Here is an 18,745-nt window from a genome sequence, read left to right on the forward strand (position 1 = left end):
ATATAAGGTTTTCCTCTATCCTATGTGCATCCCTAGCATTCATGCTACTTATTTTTCCTTCTGTGAACAGAATAATAAAGATGAAACAGTTGTATTATAGTGAAAATTTTAAGCCTTCAAAATAATGCTTATTTTTATTAACATTAATCCCTATGGAGCGGATCCTTACCCTAACCCTCTCCTTCATCCTAACCACCCGTATCTCAAAATTTTCCTTCAATTTCTATTGTGCACTACCTATCAAGCTCCCTTGGCTTTCATTAAACTAGTCACCTGTAATCCATTTCAATTTGAGATAACCACAAAGCAGCTGTTCAGGTGAGAATATGCAACACGTTTAATAATATCAATGACAATTTCTGCCCATTAAATTAAAAAAAAAAAAAAAAAGGAATTGCCAGGTAAACTAGTGCGAAATTTTTAGTTGTAAAACTGACATGCTGCTTCAATCTGCACGATACCGTATGATGAATCATGACGGGATTTGGGAACCGACACAACCGTGAAAAATCGCTGAAGCTACAACTTTGCACACTGGGAAAACACGTTTCATACTTTATTACTAATTAATCAAACTACCTCATATGTCAACTTTTGAAAGATAAAGAACCCTAACAGAAAGTATAAGTTTACACAAACTAACTTCCACCAAACTTCGAATCGCTTAATGTTACCTCCATCCTTAAAATTCAATCTCTTCAGAAAATCTAAATAAGAACTTTCTTTCTAGGCTCAATACTGATCAAATTTCTTTACCATGGCAAGGAAGGCATTCACAGCAGCCTCAATCAAGAGTCGGCGTGGCAGATTTAAACGCCGCCACCACTCCTTGCCTACCCCGAGCACCTCCGACAAGTTACAACTTAAATAACGAAGTAGATGCTTACGATGTTCACAAAACGCCAATTCCAAGCTGAGTTTTCCGATCGCCGCCTTCCAACTAGATCGCTGCATAACCACCTCCTACGCTACAGCAGAAATTCTGGTTTGCCCCTTGGGGAGCCAGGAAGGGCCGTGGAGCTGTGGGCTCTACTATCTTCCCCGCGAGTCCTGCCGTGGGCAGGAGCACCTCAGTGGGGCAGGGACATGCACCACGTCTCCCTTTCCAACACGAGCCAGCACCCCACCCCCACGACCATTTACCTCTTTCTGGAACACAGACCCAGGGAGCAGGCCCCTCCTGTTACCACCGGGGGCCCCCTCCAGTATCCCTTTCCCATTCAGAAACAAGTCTGTCTCCATCCAGTCCCTAAACTCCGAGTGCCACACCCCCTTCATACACTGAAAACTTCGGGACGCGCCACAGTTGTCCCACACACCCCGCCCCCAAACACCTGACCCTGCTCCGCGGCTCTTCCCTAGAAGCAGCGCGCTCCAGACGCCCGGCGCCGGCCTAAGCCAACACCACTGGGTCTTTACCGAGTCGCTGGGGGGAGCTGAAGCCCGGCTCGTCCGGAGGTCGCGGCGCCAGCACGAAAGGAACCAAGCTGGTCAGGAAGAGGAGACACTGCCTCATGTTCCCGGCCCGGCCACCGGCTCCACCTCTCTGGGCAGCCTTCGCCTGACGGAGGTTCGGGACACTACTCACATTGGGGGAGGAAGGGCTCTGCCCGGCCCCTCAAAACCTTTTTCCCTCCCGCGCCGCCTACGGGAAGACTAGGGCCGGGCTCGAGGCCCCGGAAGTGCAGGCAGCGTTTCAAGAGACCGGCTCAGCCCACTTCCGGCCGTCACCGACGCCCGCCCTGCCCACAGCCGGAAGCCGAGCGCCGCGCGGCATGCCGGGAGGCCCTCGCTCGCCCCGCCCCTCCGCCCGCCCCCTTCCGCCGCTTCCGGACTCTGCAGGCGCCTATCCGGACGCGGCTCGCGACGTCCTGATTCGACCCAGCCCCGCCTCGCCTTTGTCCCGGGGTGACCGCTGCGAGGGAGGCTGGATCTCGTGAACAGGCCCTCGGGCACGTCTGGCTTTCTCCCTCGTTTGGTCCCCTATCTGGTTAGGGTCCCTGTTAACAGTTTTACTAAACGAGCCGTAGAAACCGCCGTGGGGTCCAGGGCGGACGAGGAGGCGTGTCTGGCCCGGTGTGCTTCGGCTGAGGACCCAACAACTAACAAAGTGCCGAGGACGTAGGACGGGTTTCCGGGAGGAGGCGCTGCGTCTGTCCCCCGAGAAGCACGTGTTCCCGGAGAAGCCTGTGGCCAGACCCAAAAACGATGTCGTGCTTGGCTTTCCGCAGCCAGCCTCGGACCACCAGCTACGTCTCAGGCCTCCGTCCCTTGTAACGAAAAGGCTTTGTGGAGGGAAGTAAACGAGCTTCATTCCTTACTGCACGTTTTTTTGTTGGCCCCGTCGTAGGTTGAGGGTCTGCAAGCACTTCCAGAAACTAGAATCCTAGACCTAACTCTATGTGAATACAGGAGCTGGAATCTTCCAACTAACTTTAATTCAACTCTGCCTGATCACTTTAGCTTAGACTGCAAATTCCCCAAGGCAGTTTGTTTTGTTCTGCAATCCGCATAATTTTAGCTGTGTAGTTCAGTGTTTATTGTACTGAATAAAACATTCTAATAACGTTGGATATATATTATTTTGATTCAACTAAAATTTATGCACGTAGGACATAACATTTTCCACTTAAGAGCGAGTGAGACAGTCTATTCAACATGAAATGGTAAATTGCTAGGAATAAAATACTAGCTCTACCTGGTCAAATTTCAAGGCTAGTTCCTAATAAAATACTCAAACTATGGTCCAGTTTAATTTAAGTTCGTTGTATGCCTCGGTACAATCTCAGCATCTTTTCTGACAGTTATCCATAATGACCGGCTTTGTGCATTTTGGCTTAACTGAACCTGGTCTGTTCATTTAAGGTATTAAACGTACACATTAATGGCATACCTAATCAAAATGTAAGCCGAATTTTACCTCTGCAAATTGTATATGATTTTTAAAAATTCTTCCATAAAAACGTAACAGTTCTGTACAATTCTTAATACAATAAAAACGTCATCTTATTTTCTGAGCATCAAGCACTGTATCTCCAGCTTATAACTTTAGTAGATCCTAGATCATCTTTTAGTGTCCTCCCACAGTTCTACAGTGCCTTCTTCATAGAAGGCACTTAGCTGTCTGTTTCATAAATGCCAATTTTAAAAAAGTAAACCTGATCCATTTATTCATGTCCAGAAGCCCTAGATTTCCAGGGACAGTCTAGATTTCAAGTAATCCTTCCCATTCACGATTCTGGACCCAAGTTATGATTTCCAATTTGAGGTTTATCTTTCACTAATCAATTGTCCATACCTTTAAGATAAAAGAGCACCATGTGAGGGGAGATAAAGAGCCAGAGGAATATAAGAAGGACATGTTAGAGCAACTAGTAATGTGAGCCATTGGTCTTCAAACTTTTATTCTTTTACACCCAAAAGAATTTTTAAAAAATATGTGGCCCCTACATTAAAATTTCTTTCATCATAAATGTAACTAGTTGCAAAGACTGAAATTTCCAGCGTAATGTAAATACTGACATTTAAAATTAAAACTGTTATGTCATTCTTTAAAGCTGACCTAATGGAATATAAATACGTGAGATTAGATTGCCACTGTGGTAGCTAGCCTCCTGGATGGCCCCCATTGATCCTGCTTCCTGATACACCCTTGTAGGGTCAGTCACCTTCCAAAATGGACCACAGTTGTTCTGTGTGACTAATAGCATATGGCAGAGTGGTGGCATTTCACCGCCAAGGTTAGGTTGTGAGAGACCATGCATCTTCCACCTTGGGTACTCGCTTGCTTGCTCACTTAAATCACTCTCTGTCATATAAGAACATTCAGGAAGCCTATGGAGAGGCCCATAGGAACAGAGGCCACCAGCCAAAGCCCTCAAGGAACTGAGACATGCCAAAAACTATATATGAGGGAGATTCAAAGTGGGTCCTACAGTCCCAGGCAAGTTTTGACCAGTCACCCCACCCAATAGCTCAACTACAACCTCGTTAGACCCCGGGCCAGAATGACCCAACTCAATCATTCCCACATTCTTGACCCTCAAACTGTGGGAGAGAATAAGCGTTCATGGCTTTAAGCTCTTACATCAGGAGCAATTTGTTACACAGCCGCTATCGCCCTTTTAAAAACTACATGAACAAGTAGTAGGAACCTGGATTCCAGGTTCTATTACTTAACAGCTGAGGTGGTTCTTTTAATTTAAAATTAAATAAATATAAGGGATTACTTGAGATTTGGTGATCCCATGCCGTAGAATGAATTATTCACAATTTAGATTCGTACTACAAGTGAACTTGAGTAAAATTAATTATTAAGGTTAAATATTTATAATTATTAAACATGCGTAGCCACATATGGTTCTAGAGTTAACTACCAGACCTACAAAAGTATTCTAAATGAACAGAGAAAGAGCTGTTTGGTTCTGGCTGAGTTCTCATTTTTTCTTTCGTCATCATCCTAGCTTTATTTCTCTCATTAGGCATTTTTTTGTCCTGTCCCAATCCCACCAGTCCTTGTAAATGTATAGAGCCCTCATCACCCTATTTCCAAAAATGCTAGTTATTTCTACATCTGTATACTTTTTGGCCAGGGAATCTGTGAAGCTAACAGTTCAAGAAGTATGAGTCAATCCACAAATCTCTATTAGACAACAGACTCCACTTACTGGAATGTGACTATATACAAAGTCATGTACCAAGGACTGTAGTTTCCAAGGTTTTAGTTTAGAAATTTTAACCTATTTCAGATTCTTTTAGAAAGAAAAATGAAAAGTATGTTATGCATGGAGCAAAGCAATACCTGAGGATGCTAATAAAGGGATATTTTTTTAATGGGCAATAACCAGGCCTACTTGAAACTGGAATGTTTTTCCCAAGTTCAAAAAGAGAAGGAAATCGGCCATTTCATTAAAGGCTTTCAAGAAGATTCATTTCTAAAATATTAGTAACCATTTCTCTCTCTCTCATACACACCACACATACACACACACACAGCATTTTCATGACTCTTTCTTATCAGGCATCTTTGTCTTTATCACAGAATTATTCGCTCCTACATACTGTATGCCACACAAAGTACGTAGCTGTGTTGGTTCTCTTCCTTCTTAAATCCTTCCTCTCTCCCTTGAGATCTCAGAATAATTGAACCACATGAATAACTGAACATAGAGAGTAGACTGGATAAGGCGAAAAATGGAAACTGGTGCTGCTTCGACATTACCTCAGGCCTGAAGTGGCCGAACGCCATTACTCTTGGGTTGACGAGAGGCTATCACCAAGTGCCCTCCAGTTCTACAGCGGCCAGAGACCTTAATTGAAGACCTGATCTACTTAGTGCTCTTCAGAAAAACAGAACTCAGTTGTTGAATGTTTAAAATCTAATAATCTTACTAGCATTTTAAGAATAATACCTTCAAAAGAAATGAAATCAGTATCTTGAGATCTGCATCCCATGTTCACTGCAGTATTAGTCACAACAGCCAAGATGTGGAAACAACCTAAGTGTTCGTGGTGGATAAATGGATAAAGGAAAAGTGGTATACACAAATGATGGAGTATTTGTTAGCCTTAGAAAAAGAAAATCCTACCATTTGCGACAACGTGGATAAACCTGGAGGACATTGCATTAAGTGAAATGAGTCAGACAGGAAGATAAATACTGTATGATCTCACTTATACGTGAATCTTTAAAAAGTTAAACTCAAAGAAAGAAGCAGAGAATAGAACAGTGGTTGCCAGGGGCTTGGGGTGGGAGGGGTGGGAATGGGGCAATGTTGGTCAAAGTTACAAACTTTCAGCCATGAAATGAATAGGTTCTGGGGATCTAATGTATACTATGGTGACTACAGTTACCAGTACTGTATTGTACATGCAAAATTTGCTAAGAGTAGATCTTACATGTTCTCACCACACACATGAAACATGGTAACTACGTGAGGCGATAGATGTGTTAATTACCTGATTGTGGTCAACTCACAATGTATGGGTATACCAAATCATCGTGCTACACACCTTAAATATATACAATTTTCATTTGTCAATTATACCTCAGTAAAGCTGGAAAAAAATAATACCAAAGTGTCTATGACCATGCCCCCCCGAACACACCCGATCTCATCTGATCTCGGAAGCTAAGCAGGGTTGAGCCTGGTTAGTACTTGGATGGGAGACCACCTAGGTACTGTAGGTGTTAAAAAAAAAATAATAATAATAATATCAAAGACCCACATCATACCTTTGCCCTCAAAGGACTTACATTCTAAAAGATGAAAGATAGATATATAGAAACACAAAACACACACACAAAGATATTAGCTTAAAAAAAATTGGCATATTTTTTCATATTTTTTAAAATAAAATTTTCATTTTGGAATTTTACATTTACAGAAAAGTTGCAGTTTCCATAATTCCTCACCCAGCTAATGTTAACATCTTACATAATCACAGTATGTTTGTCAAAACAAAAACAGCAACGTCAGATTTCACAATTTTTAAAATAATGTCTTTTTATGACCTTTTAAAAAGTGTGATAAAATACACATGAAATTTACCATTAGTGACATTCAGTACTTTCAAAGTGTTGTACCGCCGTCACCGCTACCTAGCTCCGGAACATTCTGAGCGCCCCAGAAGGAAACGCCCTACCCATTCGCAGTCACTCCCCATCACCCGCTCCTATCAGCCTCTGGAAACCACTCGCTGTGTAGCAGTCTTGTAATTAATATTCTTTTTCATTCCAGGTTCCAATCCAGGATACCAACTGTACGCAGTCACATCAACTTCTTAGTGCTTAGTGCATATAAACCTCTACCTAAATATTTCACTCCGTAGAGAAGCACTAGCGACAATGCTTACTTGGCGTTCTAGGAAACCGGCCCAGCTCAGCCCCTCCCTCCCTCTCCTAGACTAACAGCTCCTGAGGTGGCTTTCTTGCCTCTGGTTCCTCTCCCGGACATCGCTACTTGTCTTAGATAACACTGGCTAAGTATCTCCTCCTCGTGCTCGTCTATTGCCACTTTTATAGTCCATCCCTCCTTCTATCCTGCATTGTCGCCCACTGATGGTATCTTGCTTTTCACCCCAGAGCATAAGTTCCTCAGGGCAAGAATCCCGCTACCTCCCACAGCAAGTAACACAGTGCTTTGCACAAGGCTGTCGACAATATTTATTAAATAAGTATCAGTAAGTTGTCTGACATGCAGCCAGATATCTCACAATTCCCCCATTTTGATCATTTTAACGAATTAGACAATTTAATGTGTGTAGTGGGTAGAATTGTGCCCCCCCAACCCCAAAATACGTTCAAGCCCTAACCTCCAGTAAGTGTGATGTGACCTTATCTGGAACTAAAGTCACTGCAGATATAATCGAGCTGAGATGAGGTCATGCTAGATTAGGGTGGGCCCTAAATCCAGTGACTAGGTGTCCTTAAGAAAAGAGAAACACGCAGACACACGAACAGGGAGAACATCGTGTAATAATGTAGAGGCAAAAACCGAGTGATGCAGCCGCAAGCCAAGGACCACCATGACTTGCCCACAATAACCAGAAGCTAAGGAGAGGCAGGGAAGGAGGCTTCAGAAGGAAAATGGCGCTGCCGGCACTTGATTTTGGACTTTTAGCTTACAGAGCTCTGAGAGAATCAATTTCTCATGTTTTAAGCCACTCGGTCTATGAGAATTGGTTACAGTGGCTCTAGGAACTAATACATGCACATGGAACACAACCTGAGGTCCTCCCCTCTGCCTCTTCTGAAATTCCTCTTACCTGGAATATACTTCTAGCTATCAAAAATCTAACCATCCTTCAGTGCCCATCCTAAGATACTGTTGTAGATTCCAGATCTCCTTTACCATGTCTTAGTAGTCAACGCCTTTTGAAAATCCCTCAGTAACTGAAAAAGAGTAGGCAGAGACCTGTTAACCAGCACAATCTTAAGAGACATCTTTACTGGACACGATGCATCAACTAAACAATGAGAATCAGACAATCCCCTACTCCAAGCCCAACTCTAAGAAGTTTTCATGCAGATTTAATGTTTCCGCAATATAGTATTTTCCCCAAGTTCTTCCAAATACCGTGTCATTACCAATCATGCAGCCCCCTCACAAAAAGTTATCTTGTCCAGGATCCATGTATCACCCTTTGTTACTCCATAATTTATACTTTCACCTGTAAATTCTGCTGTTTTTGAAGATTTCATTATGATAGAAGCTAGAGCACGGACTTTGGAATCAAATAACCTGGATTTGAACACTCCACCAATCACTTTGACATGTCACTTAACCTCTCCTAGCCTAACGTTTAAAATAGAGAGTTAAAATTATCCACCTGGGAGGGTTAAATGAGAGAGGCTGGTCTTTGTCCAGTAGAGATGTAACGAAACAACTGTAGCATTTCCTATCAACAGAATGATCAAAGCAAAAAAAATAGGAAATCCATATATTATGCAAATATTTGGTTTTTCAAAGCCATTCTGACAGAGGGTGGTGATGTCAGGTAACCAGCAAGAAAGAGAATTTACATTTTCTTCCACTCCTCCCTGTCTACTTCTAAATTTTAATATTAAAGCTCTCATGAGTTACTTAGTTGTTATCTTCAACTGATCCCATTTTCTCCACGAAGCCCTGAGGCCAGGTCCTGTTGGGTATGGACCCAGCTCCTCTCTCCCAAGCTCTTTGCCTCTGTTTTCAGTTGAGGGAAGCGTTTTTAGTCGTCCTGGGCAGGACACACCCTTTAGAGAAAACGTGTGATTGGGCATGGGGACTGAGTCCATTTAGGGAAATGTTTTTTCATCAATCTGTCCCCAGAAAATAACTCATTAGCAATCTTGAATGATTTGCTCTTTGCTTTTCGGCATATTCGTTTATTCTTGTTTGAGGTCGACAATAAAATCCACAGGTAATTCCCACATTCTGGACCTAGCCTAGCAATCGAACCCCCTTGCTCACTTGCCAAAGCTGCTATCAAGTAGCTGTGTGCCTGGCCTCCTTTCTCTCCTCTCCCCCTGCCTTGCCCGCTGGCAGAGAGCCTCTCGTGAGTGGCAAAGTGACCAAGAGTTCAGGCTGCAGATTTTAAAAGCGGCAAAGCCCTAGGTAATCTCTGACTGAAGTCTCAGGATCTGATGGGAGTGCTTTTCATACCTTTCAAAGAGCTCAGTAATTTTCCAGAGATGTGGGCTTGGGGCCGGAGGAGCGGTGCACTGACCGTCAATGCTCGACAAAAGTTTATTAAGCAAAGAAACAAATTTAGGCTTGGAGAGTCCTGGCTGGTGAAGACAGCCTGTCCTTCTTGGACGGAAATGGACCATTTACCCATAGTGTGGCTCAGGAAAAGGCCACATCAGGTGTGGGGTACCTGCACTGCAGACTCCCTGCTCTAAGGGGCGGTGGTCACAATGTAGCTGATGTGAATGGTGTCCCTGGAGCTGGACAGTGGGCAGTCTGCCCAGCTGACCGGTGGCATCCCTGCAGGGAGCCAAAGGGTCAGGTTGAGGATCCCCATCGATGAAATCTGCTGATAAAAAGACCTAGACTCTAAACAACAGCAAGAAGCACCTCGCTTTTGTGTTGTTCAGATTAGGCATGAAAACCGGGAGAATTGCCTGTGCGGGGCACCCCTCTGTACCGGAGTCCCAGAATTCCGACCTGCATGGCGACTGTGCAGTTCTGTGCTTCGCTTCTGGAAGACTGGTCACACTAAAGAGCCAGAACCTAACACAGTTGCCCGGGGGCACAGAACCATTTATGGATCGGCTTACTCTGACGCAGAACTGATCGGACTAGTAAGTCGGCGCAGAATTAGAGCACTGGCTCATTCTCGGGACCATGGACAGCCCTCATGAGTTCACTGCTGTGACTACCTAGTTACCTACTGATTTATTTACATTCTGCCTTGTTCTAGAAATAATTTCAAAGCAGACATCCATTAAGAATTCAAGTTAATGACAGAGGGGTGAATTTTAAATATACAAGGGAAAGTGGTTGTTGAGGGGAAGAAGAGTTTACCACCCCACAAAATGCCTTTTGGGATGTTGATTATTTCAAGCTGGTTATTTCCAGGAAACGAGATTCAGAAGGAAACTTTGAGCTTCCCCCTTACCTGCCTAAAGGATTTGATATGAAAACCTGCTTACAGGAGGGGAGCTTTCACCTCAGCATCGGAACATAAAGTAAGTGCAGCAGACATGGAGCGACCTAGCAGTCCGGGAGACTCCATGATTGTTTACTCCTTCTGATTGTTTCTGGGTGGCCTGGCAAGAATTTGTTTACAAGTTTGCTCCTTCACATCTGCCTGCGAATCACCTGCTTTCCTTTTGAAATCTCAGACCCGTCTCCCTCTCCTTAGTCCAGAACGGCATATAAACGTTAACTGCTTGATTTGTCCTGGGTCCCCTATTCTTAGGGAAACTCTGTATGAATAGGTAATAAATTTGGTTATTTTCTTCTGTTAATCCATCACATTAATTTGATTATTAGTCCAGCTAGAACTTAGAAGGGTAGAAGGAAAGTTATCACCCCGCACCCCCCACACACACTGTCATCTAGTTCAGTGTTTTCAAGCATTTCGGGGGTTGTTTTTAGGTATAGCTCTCTACCTCTAAAAGTAATCTTTTGCAGAAATTTACTGCATGAAATAGATCAGAGCAGAGCCGTTGGGTTTGAAGCGCTCCTGAACCATCTCTGCAGAGTCCCGAGGCTTCCTGGAGTTTACAGGACGTTCAGTGATTTTTCTCAGGGGACCATCTTTCCCGCACTTCCCCAGGCTGCACTCTTCCCCTTCCTCAACTCAGACATGTCTGTCAACGCACCGCATTTTATTCACTGATAGGATGCACTCATTCATTTTTCGAACTTCTACATGTAACACTGTTTGGCGTATTTGGTGTTTCATGTGTTCATTATGTACCTCTCCCCACACTAGGCCTTTTGAGAGGTGAGGCCAGCTCTTTTATTGGTGCCAAATGCAGGTTTGGAAATACTAGGGGGGCAACGAAGACCTGAATAGTACTTTTCTATCCTTTTCGTTATTTGATCTATCAGAAACTTAAGCAAGACTTGCAGAGATAACTTCCGAATCTCTCATAACTGACAAGAAACACTTGTGGTTTGGCCTGAAATAACTTTGACCCTTTTTCTACAGCTCTAAACCTTAAAAGCAACACAATGCAATACTAAAAGCTTATGTATTATTTCCTTTATTGTACCTTTTAAGGAGAGAAGTCTCCTCTGTATTTTATTTTTGCCTTAAATCGGTAATGTACGAACTAGAGGGACTGGTGAATAGGAACAGAGGAACTAAAGTGCTTGGCCTTGTACTCGGAAGCCATTGGGCCACTAGCTTGACCCACGTGACCCATGGAGCTATTACTTAGCGCACATGATGTTCGACCACGGTTTCTGGGCCTTCTGCCCATCACTGAGATATATTCTTGGCTTCCTGTTTCAGGCATTAGGCCAATCTCCCATCGACTGATCCTGCATTCATACTGAATGCAGCCGGATTCCCAGCCTTCTTACCTAAGACCTTATGGATGTTCTTCTAAATTATCCCCTTGGAAACTTGTCAAACCATGAAATCTGCTTGGTTAGGATTATAACTGTATTTTCTTACTTTAATACAAAACCATTAAAATGGGCAATGACTGAGAGGGGCCGAGGCAGTTAACGAGAGCCTCCTGTGCTCTTTTGCTGTCTATACAACGCAAGTAATTTTCGTTGCTCAGAAGACCTTCTCATTCTCTAGCTTCAGGTGGGCACGAACCCTAACAGTGTGCTGCTTGACTCCAGAATCCTTCAACTGACTTATTTTACTCCCCTGCTGAGAAACTCACCTAGTTTTTACTCTGGCTCAATTCTTCAGTGATTCTCTAAGTACCAAGCCCTGGCCAGCAGGAGCAGCAGCAGCAGCAGCAGCAGCTGGGAATTTGTTACAAATGCACATTATCCATCAGGCTTATCTCAAACCTAGGAATCAAAAACTCTGTTTTAGCAAACCCTCCAGGTGATTCTGAAGCATGCCTAAAGTTTGATAATTACGGCACTATCAATCACTTACCAAACAGTTAACTCGAGAAATAGCAGTTTCTTCTTGGCATTTATTACTCTAAGTCTTGATTTTTCTTCACTTATTTCAACAGAATGACCTTTCCCCTTTCTATTCCATCAGAGAATGCTAATTAGAAGAAAAACCACTGCTTAATATATTGTTTTAAACTTTGCATTCCCAAGTTACAGTCGATTTCTTTTTGTGTCCGTCCTTGAAAATCTGGGGCAATAGGTCTGCTGAAAGTGTGCTTGATTTTCTTATCCACGAGACTGGTTGCACTTGCTTAGAACTTTCCAATTCTGTAATTAGGCTGTCCTGCTCCTCCTTTCCCACCTGAGTACACACATCCACCACCCTTTACACTCGGAAGTACTTTCAGACAGTAGCTCATAAGCTGGATGGGTGTCTACTTTCAAGAAAACAGAGGCTGAGAGAGATTAGGCCCATAATTTTAAGTGGTGAAGTTACAAGTTCTAACAGCCAGTACATACTGTCCTTGGTTCACAGCAGGCACTCGAGCGAACGAGCGAACAAACATGTAAGCCCGCCCTTCGCCTCCCAGGCTGCTTTTTACGAGGTCACACTATCACTCAAGTTTGCAGTTGCGGGAACAGACAAGTCTAGCTCAGAAGAGTTAATAATCTTGTCCTATTTATTCTCCTCGCTCAAAGCAGTGGTGATGCTACCAGTCTGAGGACACAAATCAGAAATCTTTCCAGTGACTCCTCCGAGGTTCTAACCAAGTTCCAGAACAGCCGAAAGAACACATTTCAGGAAGAATGGCTGAAACACTAGGCCCTGTCTAAAGACCCACAGATCTAGAACAGAGAAAGAGTGCCCAGCACTAATTCCAGGTGAGTGGAAACTTGGTCACCGCAGCAGAAAACGAGAAACAAGTATCTGGTCTCCTCAGGGGCCCGAGTTGTCCAGGCCAGTGTGGAGTGGAGGTCGCAAGATGAGTGACAGGGATGTTTATTTAATAAATGCCAACTTCCAGGACACACATCCACATGTCCTCAAAACTGTGGTTAACCTGAGCCTCATTACGTGAGTTTGATGCCCTGGTATCTCCGGAGCAGAAAGGCAGGATGCTCGCTGAATTTTGGTTGCCCCTTAAACAAACCAGTTCTAGTTTTCAACCATTTCATCTAGGAAACAACTGTAGGCTGTCAGAGGAAAGTGATAATTCCTACCATTAATCACAATAGGCAGCCTAGGTGACGAGAAGCCATCCTCAGCCCGTATCTTGGGCAAGAGCAAACAAAGCACACACCCAAGTGAAAGAGAACTAAGCTAACTCGCTGTAGGCTGGCCTTTCAAACATACAGGGCTCGATCACTTCATTTGTCTGAATTAGCAAAGAAATTCCTAAATCTTTAGTTTAAATTATTGTGAACAACCCTTTTGATTAAGTATTTGGGAGAGAAGCCAATATTCCTGAAAGAGCTATATCTCAACCCATTCTTATTTGAGGCTCAACTCAGTTTCAAATCCCCTTAGTAATTTTTATCCCATGAAAGCATTCCACAAAAGCCCAGTAAGCCTCTTTGCCAGTTGAGTAAATCCCAACTCTGCCATGCTTGCAGGGTTTAAGTACTTCCTTAGTAGTCTTACGCCAAGGCTGTGATATGTTGCAGAAAGAAGATAAAAGAATTAATCTTTACATAATCCTTTGAGCAATGTAGACTAAGAGTGTCTTCTCAAAAGAGGGAGTCTCCCCTTTTTTCCCTAAATGGCATTAAGGGACTCATTGCTCAGCACATTCCAAAGCAGAAAGTATTGCCATTCTCACAATGCTCTAAGTGTAAGGGACCCGATAACGTCATCATTACAAACTGATATTATCCACAACTGTAAAATATGAACAACTTAGCCACAGTCTAGGCCATGGATGCAAAGAAACCTTTAAGATTATCTAGAAGAAATGGCTTTCGAACTCATTTTACATAACCCAGTTCCCATAAATATGTTTTGCAAAGTTACACTCTTATTAACATGCATGTATTTTCCATTCTATTTCACTAAAAAAAATAAATAAATAATGACTGGCTGTGACCCATTAAGTTTCCACTATCCACTAACTGGTCACAACCTGGAGTTTTAAAAAAAGCACTGATCTACTGTTACTGCTTTAATCTCCCAGAAAGGGCAATCGAGCCCAGTTGCCATGAGTACCAACTTTGAACCCAGGTTCAAATCCTGGCACCACTTAGCCATGAGTCTTCGCTATGAGACCCAGTCCTAGGACATGTCATGAGCTTCCATGCCTCAGTTTCCTCATCCAGGAGAAAAACCTACTTCAAAAATTTTATGAACTGAGTTGTATTTGTGAAGATGCGTTAAATCAGGACCTGGGAAGTCAAGCGTCTGTGGGAAGCCTGAACGTAACCTTGGCTGAAGGCCCTTCTACTCTGATGAAGCACTGTGTACAATAAACATTGATTATAGGGGCCTTCAGTGTGAAGCACACAGAATGAAGGACATATTTGAACCATAAATTTGACAAATGTTTGGTAATGCTTATTCCTTACTTTCTAGAGATTATTAGAGGGCTCACACCTTTAAAAGAGTTACTAGAGAAGTATAAATCAAAGCCGTCATCATCTGAATGGCAAGAAATAATTTTCATTGAAAATTATTTTCAATTTGTCCAGTAGAGAATTACTGAGAATTCAGTTGAGTCTGGTTTTTCTGCCCAGTTTCAAGCCAAACATTAGCTAGTTCCTGTGACCTTGGAAGTCACGTGATCTCTTCAGACTTGTTGCCATAACCATGAGTTAGGTCCAACATGTCCTAATATTCCTGGAGCTGCTTTTGGGGTTTTCCTCCGAGGGCAAAATAGATTAAGGGGGAAGTCAAGGAAGAGAAAAACAAAAAACTCAAACTTCCAAATGACAGGAAAAAAAAAAAAGGTAAATCATCCTATTTATTTGCCAGAGTAAGCAAGCTGAGACACCCACAGCAGGCAACAATGGCATAGAAATGAACTTGGTATGGCATCTGAGTTAAAACTCTAGGCCTGTTATAGACATATGATTTTGGACAAATAATTTCATTTTTTCTTCTTTCTGATCGAAGGTCCTGTGGGTCAAGGGGAAATTTACTTGGCAGGGCAGTTGAGAGGATTAAATATGAATATGTGTAGCACATGACTGGGCATCAGAATGCAATCAATCAATCTTGGTTCCCATAATTGCAATGAAAAGGCTAGACCACTTCCGGATATGCTCAATTTTAATTTTAAAGCGAAGATGCAGAATTCTCTGGCTTTTCATCCTGGGTATTTCTTACTTACTCCCTCTAAGGCACTGGCTCTGAAGGCAGGGCCGCCTATAAGTGAAACGCTGTTAAACAGCAAATGGCAAGTCTGCCCCAAACTGGATTTCATAACCATGATCTCCGCAACCTCAGGTACCACGGGTTCCTTACGCGCCTACTGAATGGGTCAAAAAGGTTGGAGGCAGGTGGTTTATAGTGGTAATCTTAACAGCCTCAAAATTCAAAAGTAATATACATGATATACATACGTGGCAACTCTCCTTTTGCCAAGCTGATCGAATACAATTTATACAAGGAAAGATTGACAGGGATATGGCAGAATAAAACAACATACCTGCCTTCATCAGTTTAAAGTGAAAGTCTCCTAAATTTTAATAACCTTTAGTTTTAATATGTATCAGATGACACCTAGTCAGAATAAAATCATGCTCATATTGTGATAAAGTCACACATCCATGCCTATATAGGCCTCAAATATTTTTGAATGGCTCGACTCCTTAAATATCAGTCCATTTAAAGATAAATGACTAAAATTCTGACCTTGAATTACTTTACTCTTCAATTAAATTTTTACATCTTTAAATGATCTTCTTAGTGTTTTTTCTTAATTAACGAAAGAAGTCTTTAGGATAAATATTATAGACATGAATGTATGCTACCAATCCTGTCCAAAAAAAAAATTCTTTCTCAATCTAAGATCGACAAATCATAACTGAATGCACTGTATGTACTGTATGTAGTACAGAAATCCCTAATGCTTCTATTTTAGATAGTGTTGGAACGTAATCCCCACCAATTATTTCAAATTATTAAAACCTAAATGACATTTTAAAGGAAAAACTGCCAAGTAAGTTCTAACTATAAAATGGGTATCACATTTAAAAATTCTGAACTATCTCAAAAATAATTTAAAAAGTTAAAAGAGAAAGCTCCGACATGGCTTTAAACCTCCCTCCACCGCCAAACCTTACTTACCCTTCTCCCCTGGAGAAAGGTACCTACCTTCTCTTCTACTGAGCTCTCAGCGGTGTCCCATAAATATCCTGTACGTAGTGCAAGGAGGCCCAAATGCAGTCAGAAGGAGAACACGACATGCTGGGCCCCCTTGTAAAGAGGCTGATTTCTCCTAAAACAAGGAGAGATTAAATTTGTGACTAAATGCTGAGAATAATCTGCTCTTTAAAACACTGCTTTGGGCTCACTCTCGCTCTGCCACGTGAAGACACATCAAGAAGGTGGGTCATCTGAGAGCCGGGAAGAGTTCTCACTAGAACCTGACCATGCTGGCACCCTGATCTCAGACTTCCTGCTGCTAGAACTGTAATACATTTCTATTGTTTAAGCAAAAGAAAAAAGTTACTTTGATAACTCACTGATTACTTGATTCAGTACTTAACCACTTTATTGTTACGTGATCATTTTTCCTAATTCACAATGTTCTTCCCACGTTTACTGAAAGTTTTATTTTAAAAAAGTAGTTTTACTGTTAGATTTTGGTGGACCAAAATCCTAATAATCTTATTTAAATGAATATTTTCCCAAGTCCCATTCAATTCTCTTTCATTTTCCCTCAGGAAACAAATCAAATGCAAATGAAACCCTGTTTCAGAGTCACACTTTAGGAGATAAAGGATAATCTTTCAATCTTACAAGGATAATCTTGACTTTAAATTCTCTGGCTAATATAATACTTAAGACAGGTGAGTAAAACAGCCATTGTGATAATATAAAACTAAAATTATTTGGAACTCACTAATGATACAACTGAATGTTTATAAAGGGAATTTTTGAAAACTAAACGAAGTATTCTTGTACTTTGACATTGTTTGAATATCCGCTAAAGCTTAATTCTAATACCACCCAAAGCATTCACAATCACATAATTAACTTTTCTAGTTTTAAAATGTCCACTTTATTCCATATAACACTTAACTAGGTATCATTTACATCTGAGAAAGAGATGGCCCACAAAACCGATCTGTGAATAAAACACTAACTCTAAGAAACGTAGGCCAATTTTATACATTTCCAGACATCCCTAGACAAGTGTATTACAATGCAGAAATATGGGCATCACTACATTTTACATAAAAGGGAAGTATCAATAAACTTCAGAAAGTAGTAAATTCACTTGTCCCTTAAAATATGAGTATGCAATTGTTACAAAGCCATAGTAAATGGTTTATAAAATGTAATTTTATTTTATGTTACTCTGCTGTTACATAGGGCATAACATTTTCACAAGGCTTTTTTGGGACTACAGTCAATGATTAGCAACACACAATAGTGGTCCAACTCTCTAAATAACAATCACTAGACAAACTGGACACCCTCTCACATGTGCACAAATCTGCATGGAAAAGTACTAAAGTTTTAGACTTGGACTTGTGTACTTAATTTATTTCCCCTTTCTAGTGTATTAAGAAATGACATGCACTTTAATTTGCCAAAAGCAAGGCTTGTATTCTGGCAGCAACATGCTACTTCTATTACATAGTAAAGTGAATACCAGAACTACAAAGGCGGGAGGCGTAAGTGAATTTTTATTGGGAAGGGAAGTTGTCAACTGAAACAGCAGCAAATGAAGAGTGAATAAGGAAACTCCCTGTTGTCACAGATACACAGGAACCCCATTGTATGTGATACAGGAGGCATTTTAATTTGTGACCCCCAGCCCGGAAATGTCAAATGCTTTTCCATTCAATCTAATACTTCTGAATTCCTACCAAAAAGGAATACATTAAGAACATGGAAAAGTTTTTACTGAAAGGAAACCCCCAAAAAAAGAGTAAGGGAGGGAATGTAGAAATTAAGAAGTTATGTAGAACACTCTTTAAACTGTAATTAACTACATTTTCATATCTTCACAGTAATACAAAACACAGTCACTTGCAGAACTGGTTCAGATTACTTAAATACCAGATACATTTTTAGTCCTCTATGTAAGTGTTTGGAAGTTACTTATGTTCATATGAAATGAAGCTATTAATACTTTTCTACAGCAGTAACTGCACACCGGGAAGGCCAAGACAAACACAAATCAAGGAATGGAGTTTTCCCAAAGCTGCAGTGTGAAAAGACTATAAACAGTTGATTCCATACACATGAATGCGTTTCTTCGCTATAGGAAATCCGAATGGAATAAGGAACAGAGATGTGTAAAAAGGTTTCTGGAGGGAAGAAGGACGACATCCTGCGTGCAGTTAGTTTTCTGCCCCTTCTGCCGCATCGCATTCTTCTCCTGCACTGTCTGATGTCCACAACTGGGAGGGAAAAATCGTACTGTTATTAGACAATCATACCAAGTCCTACCGTTATATCAAAATGTAATTCTGAGAGCAGTAAATTATTCACACAACAGGGATTATGACTATGACTGGAAGTTATATTTCTCAAAATCCCAAATACCATCGACTCT

General features: G+C 41.8%; 2 protein-coding genes and 1 pseudogene across 2 annotated transcripts in view; 1 reads left to right on the top strand and 2 right to left on the bottom strand.

Moving 5' to 3' along the window:
- Positions 1 to 1,707, bottom strand: part of ADAM17 (ADAM metallopeptidase domain 17) — a 37,013-nt gene extending 35,306 nt beyond the window's left edge. Inside the window, exon 1 of the mRNA XM_006910225.3 lies at positions 1,420 to 1,707. Coding sequence (XP_006910287.1) covers positions 1,420 to 1,516 — 97 coding nt within the window. The 5' untranslated portion in view covers positions 1,517 to 1,707. The remainder of the gene's footprint in view (positions 1 to 1,419) is intronic.
- A 4,373-nt stretch (positions 1,708 to 6,080) lies between these two features.
- On the top strand, positions 6,081 to 6,199 carry LOC112478592 (annotated as a pseudogene).
- Positions 6,200 to 17,215: 11,016 nt separating this feature from the next.
- Positions 17,216 to 18,745, bottom strand: part of YWHAQ (tyrosine 3-monooxygenase/tryptophan 5-monooxygenase activation protein theta) — a 29,752-nt gene continuing 28,222 nt past the window's right edge. Inside the window, exon 6 of the mRNA XM_006910226.3 lies at positions 17,216 to 18,590. Coding sequence (XP_006910288.1) covers positions 18,531 to 18,590 — 60 coding nt within the window. The 3' untranslated portion in view covers positions 17,216 to 18,530. The remainder of the gene's footprint in view (positions 18,591 to 18,745) is intronic.

This window comes from Pteropus alecto, unplaced genomic scaffold (genome assembly GCF_000325575.1).
Source record: "Pteropus alecto unplaced genomic scaffold, ASM32557v1 scaffold61, whole genome shotgun sequence".
NCBI classification, from domain to species: domain Eukaryota; kingdom Metazoa; phylum Chordata; class Mammalia; order Chiroptera; family Pteropodidae; genus Pteropus; species Pteropus alecto.